Source organism: Brachypodium distachyon, chromosome 2, assembly GCF_000005505.3.
Source record: "Brachypodium distachyon strain Bd21 chromosome 2, Brachypodium_distachyon_v3.0, whole genome shotgun sequence".
Classification (NCBI taxonomy): Eukaryota; Viridiplantae; Streptophyta; class Magnoliopsida; order Poales; family Poaceae; genus Brachypodium; species Brachypodium distachyon.
Genome location: NC_016132.3, coordinates 55,485,066 through 55,492,474, shown reverse-complemented (window position 1 = coordinate 55,492,474; position 7,409 = coordinate 55,485,066). Strand labels below are relative to the sequence as shown.

Here is a 7,409-nt window from a genome sequence, read left to right as displayed (position 1 = left end):
CCTTGCCTTTGCTGTACCTCAAACATTCCTCCTTTTTTCTTGGCTTGTGCTACGGTTGTACACAAACTTAACTGTAAGGCTGCAATTCGGTTGGTCAGGAAAGAAATGAAAATTCCTACACGAGAAAAGTTCTGCATCTGCAAGGGTTTTGTTGGCGTGAGAGTGAGGGTTCAGAGTTCAGACAGTGTCCGTCAGTCAGATAGACAAGTTTGCTTACCTTCACCTGATAGTCCCTGTTTATCTGTTAATATGATGCGTTGTCAGCTAACCAGATTGATCGAACTTGCGCGCGACTGTACCGAAAACCTCGCTTTTGGCAGGATACTAACGAGTAAATTGAATGATGATTCTATTTTGTCACTAGAACCCGTGGGATTTGCAGCGGGCAATGATGCTGTCATGCTCACGCTGCTTGTTGGCCAAATCACAAGGTTGATTATTCGTAATTATCATTTGTTAGAGTAGCATAGCTGTCACCCATTTGGTAATTAATTAGCTAGGTTCATGTGCATGTCATTGCTCATGCACACACTTGCTTAAGACTGAATCCTCCGGACCAGCATGACGATGATTCAATTTCAACTATGATCCTGTTTACCATTACCATTTGGGTTGTGGGTATACCTGGGCATGGGTGGCCTGGCCCGAAGCCCGATGTCCCAGGTCGGGCTTGGGCCTCAGTTTCCAGTCCCAAGCCCGGCCCTAAAACTCGAAATGACCAAAAACGGGTATTTTTTAGGAAAAATTGGTATAAAAATCATTTATTTATTCTAAAAACAATTATTTTAATACTTGAATGGCATATTTTTGGAGTTTCGGGCCGGGCTCAGGCTTCAGGTTTGAACGTCGGGCTTTTATGAAGCCCGGCCCAAACCCGGCCTGGCCTGAGGTTTGCCCAGGTATAGTTGTGGGGTGTGTGTGTGTGTGTTGGGCTTGGGGGGGGGGTGTCCTTCTTGAAAAGTCAGCTTCTTCATCGAAGGAACCGAAAACGGATGATTTTGTTTTTTTAATGGTATTCACCAACCATTTTCACTGGCTGTTAAATCAAATAAATTGCAAAGGAAAACACATATGCATGATGTTGTATCTCTGTGTGAAAATCGTTGTAAGATGAGTGGGAAATGAATAGGATTGATTGGCTTAAGTAAGGAGGATATAGATGTCAATGGAATCTTGCTTGCAAGGTACATCAAAGACCAAATGGAGCATAAACATCTCCAGGAAAGAGGCCAAGTTAGCTAGTTGGTTCCATCATCAAAACCAGAGTTGGGAGAGCTTAGTGCTGGAAGTTGCTCCTAACAAGTAACCACACATGCAGCTAGGCCACACATCCAAGGCCTTCTTTGTCAATTCTGTCTTCATCTCGAAACGTTGTGCCTCCTGGCCGTTTTGGATTAAACTAGCCAAGTGGGCCACCTTTATGCTTGCTTCTGAAATTATTTTAGTAGTGGAAAGAGCAGCCAGAGAGAAGAGAAGTGTACTTAGTGGGGTGTTTGTGTAAAGATATATTTAACCCAAGTGTGCGTGTGTGTCCATCCTTAGGTGTCAAGCCTAGTTTTAAGCGTAACCAAACATGCCGGGATGCAAATACGTGTGTGTTCTACTTGAAGCAAAATTCCTTTTAAGCAAAACCAATAGGCAAGCACAATACAGTTCATGATGTTCAGTTAACCCATTCTGCAGTTTATTTGTTTACACCGGACGGCAAGAACTAATCGTTTGTTGTTGTTTCAGCAATAGTTTAACGGCTGTCGGTGAAGAGGAATCAGGTTAACTGCAGCAGGGAGGGAGGTTGCAGAGACTGCTGCGCGAGCGTGGTCGCCAGGCTGGGATCAACCGAGACGAACATAGCTGATAGCACACAGGCTTTGGCATGCAACCGAGTTCAGATTCTCCATGTGCATGCATATTTATGCCGCACGCACACGATTCATGAATCCAACAGCTGCAGGCTGCAGGAATGCACGAGACATGAGACGCTCGGACCAGGATTATAACATGGATCCATCTTCCCAGGAGTTCGTTCGATTTAACAGTGAATCTGTTTTCTCGTCGGAACGGAATTAGAAGCGGATTCGATTTGCGATCGGCTGTTTGCACGTTATTTGCGGGTCATATGTATCTGACCGACCCGAGATATCCCCGACTCGATCGCCCACGCAGAAAACTCAAGACATAAGTCGCAGAGATATATCAATCGGACTGAGTCGAAACTCAAGGAGAAGGCCGAAGTCGCAGATGGAGGACGCCAAGGTCTGCAAGATGGAAGAAGGCCAGCAGCAACGAGAGGCGGCGATCCAAGTCCCGCTCATCAAAAGGCCTCGCCGGCAGCCCTCCTACCCTCCACGACGCAAGCTTACCCCCTTCACGAAATATTTCCTTAGGGTAAGATACATCACACTTGCACTCAAAACTTATGCTCATTCTCTTACTAATTTGCTGTTCTTTTGTTCCACGTCTTCACAAAACTGTAGTACTACTGCACCTGTTACTAATTTGCTGTTCTTTTGTTGTTTCAAGGGTTTCGGGGTCACTCTGGGGATCATACTGACGTTCGGGGTTATCGTACTGAAGGGGCCTGACCCCTACCCCTGGATCAAGATATTCGCTTGGCCTCTAACTATGATTGGGCCAGTCGGCTTCTTTGGGATGACGTACGCTGATTCTTCGGACGACGAGTCTTAATTTACATCTACAATTAGGGTCATTTGTTGGGATACTTTTGATCTCAGCCATATGAAATCATTAATCCAGTTTCATATTTATCCATCCAACCGATTCGGATACTTCTGTATTGATTTTTTTTTAATAATACTCCCTTCTTTGGTTTTAAAAAATGTCTATAGCTGAAATTCAGTCAGATTTTCCGGCCAACTAGCAGCAGCCACGGGCATACATCCGGAAAAACACAGCGACGAGAAAGAAATAAGCCCATTAACACAGAAACGGGCCGCGCGTCTTCTACTATCCAGTAGAAGAAGCCCATTACTGCGGGGACATAAAAACGAGCATCTTCGCCGTTCTCCTTCTCTTCCTAAACCACGAAGCACCACAGGGCAACAATGGAGGAAACTAGGAAAGCAATGGAGGAAAGCGTCTAGCGAGCCAATCTGTCGATCTAAACAGAGAAGACGGCACCGATCCAGGAATAGTACATATGATATCAGATGAGCTAACAAATTTCAGTACATATGATCTTCTAAAAGCTCACACAACAATGGAATTGCAGCTACAGCATGCAGCAAACAGCCCCTAGTACTCTAAAAAAAATTCAGCACCTACAAACAGATCCGGGCACTACAACACAAAACACCTATTACTGTCAGAAAATATAGTAATATATTATGACTCAAACACATTGCAGCACACCTATTTCTGTTGTGTCTCAGACCCAGAATTAAGGCACAACTGAATACTACAATCCTGATACTTCTCTACTTCCTCTTCACTGCAAAAGTAAAAAAAAGAACTGAATCTAACAAAAATTGAAATGAAAAACTAGTAGCTTCTTCATTGACTATCAACGACAACTAGCTTTACATGCTGACAGAAAAAACCTATTAGTTTCTTCTCTAATACCTCTTCACTGAAAGAAAAAACATGACTGAATCTAACAGTACAATGTCAGACAAAGTTACTCCCTCCGTCCCATAATTCTTGTCGTTGTCTTAGCAAATTTGAACTAAAACAACAACAAGAATTACGGGACTGAGGGAGTACTGACTATCAATGTCAAACAATATATAACAAAAATATCTGAAACATCCAATAACTTAGACTGAAACTGCTGTAGAATAGTTTCTAATAAATAATCTGACACCTACTTTATGATTTATCACAGGAAAAAATGAAAACATATGGACAAAAAATATTCAAACTACAGCCTGAAGGAGCACAAACACACATGATATTCACATCACGCTCTCTGAAGCAGGAAGCACTCACCACCGCAGGAGACATGGCGAGACGGCACCAGCAACTGAAGGTGAGTCTCTGGCCATGGCCAGCAATTAGCTGTTCCCCTATGCAGAAACTAAGTTACTGAACCCGAGCAACGCCAAAAAGCACAGACACGCCACCCGCCACCACCGCCGATACATCCCGTGGTGCCCCACCAAAAAATCACTCACCAACAAAAAGCACAGATTCTCACAGACACCAACACCACCATGGCCACCCAGCCACCACCACTCAACAATCTAGTCAAGTTCTCGCAAAAAAGAAAAGAAAAAAAAAGACCAATTTCCAGTTATCAATGGTCTAAAAGTCTTCAAGTGCCCGTAAAAACTTCCAAGAAGCATTCCACAACATATCCTTATGTATGCATTCAGAGATGCCAGGCTAACATCCTACAGCAAAGAGGATCTTGTTTGGAGATATGTTTTTGACGAACATTGTTTGGAGAGTTAAGACTCAACCACTATCTCCTAGCTTCAGTTATCACCTGTTGGCTGCTCCTGCTCGTCTTGTGGCAGCGCCTGCTGGAAGGAAGGATCTTCCAGACCGAAGCAACAACTCTGTCAAATAAGTGTTCAGAACTTACTAAATACTATGAAAATATATCATGACAGTGCATAATTTCTCCTAAGACAAAAAAAAAATCCTCCTGAGACAATTACTTACCCTAATCCATGCGTAGCCATCGCCCACAGCAAGTATACCCGAACACAGCCAGAGAAAAGCAAGGTGATCCGGTGACAGGGCAAAGTACAGATATGTAACTACTAGTGCTTACAATGCCACGAGACTGAATCTGCTCAGAAACCGTGCCAGCTCTAAATCAAAGCGATCCAAAGCATGGAGGCTCAAAACAAGACCAACAGATGCCGATGAAAAGATCGCCCCGTAAGTATAGGCAAGGAGTACGTGCTGATCCTTGGGAATAATAGTGTGCAGCGTCGGGAGCAAAGCCAAGGATGCTGGCATCGACAAGCAGTAAAGAGCTGAAAGCTTGTCTAGAAGTGCCTTCTACAATACAGAAGCACAAAGTGTCAGAAATGCATTCTTTGTTTGTGCAATCCCATGGCACCGCTAACAACAAAGAAAAAAAATCTCTCACCTGTCGATCGACATCCTGCCGGTGGAGAGGCAGCTCGGCGTCCTTGCACCACCATGGACAGACGCACCCTGCACATGGCATCGACAAGCAGGGACAGCAGCAAATCCTCGCAAAGCAGTTCAGCCTGGGGGCCTCAGCCTCAGCCTCACCTGGGATGCCATTGCGGCGGCTTCGCATGCCACCCTCCTCGCAGTTCCAGCGGCATCCTTCTTTAGCTTGGGGTAGGCGGCAGCTCTGGCCAAGGCGGACGCTGCTTCAGCTCGCCCAAGGACCTGGCGCTTGAATCGCCATCCTCTAGCACCCCAAGCGCCTTGGCCAAATAGGCGGCTGGAGCTACGAGGGCTGGATGCTCGCTCAACTCCGAGAGCTCCGTGGCGTGCCTGTGCAGGTCCACCACGTCCGCATGCGACAGCAGAGGTATTGTTTCAGGGCAATCATTGGCATCTTCTTTGTTCGCTAAAGAATGCATAGGCCTTTTGTATCTTGGCTTCACGGTCCAGCTGCTTCGTCGCAGAAAAGATCCAAAGGCCGCTGCCCAGCTACTTGTGCGCTCGTGATCGGCCTCCGTCTCGTTGCTTTCCCTGACCCCCTGAATCTCGGGCAAGTCTTCGGCGCTTTCAGGCGAACAGGTGGCAGGCGGCGAAATCCCCTTCGTAGAGGTGCTCTCCGGCGACATCTTCGAGCCACTGGACGACGAGGCGATAGAAATAGACGTCTGCGAAGGAGGATCGCCGGAAAGCTTGTCCGCTGCAGGCGGGGATGCCGCCCTCGCAGAGATGCTCTCCGTAGACATCTTGGAGTCGCGGGGCCGCAGGCCACGGCGCGGCAGGCAGCTAGCGTCGGCTGCGGAGGAGTAGACGAGGTCCGGCCCTGGATGAATTCGTAGTCCGCGAGATCGTAGGTCTCGGATGCGGCAACCAGCGACGGCGAGGGGTGGGGCGTCGGCGAGCAGCGTAGTCGTCGGTGTCTGTTTGGGCAGAAGCCGAGAGCCCGAGAGGATTTGGGGTGGGCGGTGTGGGGGAAGCCGGGCAAGGACATGAGGCGGGGAATTGTACAGGCTCGTCGCTCGGCCCACGGGCCGGAATTTTCAAAGCTGGGCCCGGCCCGAAACAGGGGATGTTCGTTCCAGATGGTTTGGGATGATTTCCCTAAAAAAATGATTGAGATGACGTCACGTGCGGAGGTCACTTAGATTTAACCCTTTGGACTATCTGGTCGGCTCGACGCAAAGTCGCCAACAATCCACTAGGAATTTTTTCAGAGTCTGGTTTCGAGCAATACACGAGGAAATTTTCTCAGAGTTTGGATTCGATTCATGGCTTTGTTTTTTTTCTTACAGAAAGGGGTCTGACCTTAAAAAAAACGCCTTTCTCTAAGAGATATTCGATTCATGGCTAAGTTAGATTCCGGCCAACCAACAGCAGCCACATTCATACATCCGAAAAAACACGTTGACGAGAAAAGAAAAAAGCCCCCTGGCCCCCTACCAAGCCCATAACCTAGAAACGGGCCGCGCGTCTCAGCTACCCAGTAGAAGAAGCCCATTGGCACCACTGTTGGCGAGCATCTTCCCCGTTCTCCCCTTCTCTTCCTATACCATGAAGAACCACAGTTGGCCAGTGGGTTGGACGCTGGAGGCAAAAAGGAAAGCAGTTCGCAGCGCAGAACGCGAGTATCTTCAGAGAGAGAGAGAGAGAGAGAGAGGGGGGGGGTTTCCAAACTAGCCACGGACTACAGGACCATGAACATCAGCTGGATCCACAACATCTCTTCTATTATTGTTTGTTATTCAGATTAATTCTAACAAGTTAATACATCGTCCTTGGATGTGTATTTGTTCGGGTATTTTGGATTTGTATCTGCGTTTCTGATGAGCAAGTTAATTATAATTAATCATGTTTCAAATTTGTAATTCTTGCTGATAAGTTCAGATTATGGACATGAACGAAAATACATTTTTTTTCCAAAAACATTGGGTGGGTGATGTTTGATTTATATATTGTTTGGTATATCCGTTTGCATGAGTAACAATTATTCTTTTCTCCTGTGTGAAATCATTTCACGAAAATTAACATCGAGTGACTACTCTCATTGACTCATTTTTATTTGTGTTTGTGGCTATGCACACGAGAAAAAATTGCATACGTAATAGATGTAATATTTGATATTTTTTGTACTACCATTAATGTAACAATATCTATGTTAAGACTTGAGAAAAATCTATGTTTACTATGCCAAATATCTATGGGTGTATATATCTCATGCGCCTGAGTTTTAAGCAAAAGACTTAAATCTCACTTGATAGTATCAGAGCCGTCGGATCAGTATCTCAAAGTCATCCCTACTTCCT

The 7,409-nt window shown here is 46.0% G+C and overlaps 1 protein-coding gene and 1 long non-coding RNA gene across 2 annotated transcripts; one reads left to right on the top strand and one right to left on the bottom strand.

Moving 5' to 3' along the window:
- Window positions 1-1,536: 1,536 nt before the first annotated feature.
- LOC112271065 lies at window positions 1,537-2,885 on the top strand. The gene is made up of 2 exons (XM_024459971.1): window positions 1,537-2,385; window positions 2,521-2,885. Exons 1-2 carry the CDS (start codon window positions 2,239-2,241, stop codon window positions 2,683-2,685), a joined length of 312 nt encoding a protein of 103 aa, XP_024315739.1. The 5' UTR covers window positions 1,537-2,238; the 3' UTR covers window positions 2,686-2,885.
- An 870-nt stretch (window positions 2,886-3,755) lies between these two features.
- On the bottom strand, window positions 3,756-6,071 carry LOC106865989. The gene is made up of 3 exons (XR_001405958.2): window positions 5,060-6,071; window positions 4,624-4,968; window positions 3,756-4,517 (listed from the first exon to the last, which is right to left on the bottom strand). It is a non-coding gene; the product is annotated as an uncharacterized LOC106865989 (long non-coding RNA).
- Window positions 6,072-7,409: the final 1,338 nt, after the last annotated feature.

Bases quoted from the DNA above. Each gene is read 5' to 3' on its own strand.
- LOC112271065 (XM_024459971.1), top strand. From the start codon at position 2,239: ATGGAGGACGCCAAGGTCTGCAAGATGGAAGAAGGCCAGCAGCAACGA. The intron at 2,386-2,520 runs GTAAGATACATC...TGTTGTTTCAAG, and splicing joins TCACGAAATATTTCCTTAGG to GGTTTCGGGGTCACTCTGGG.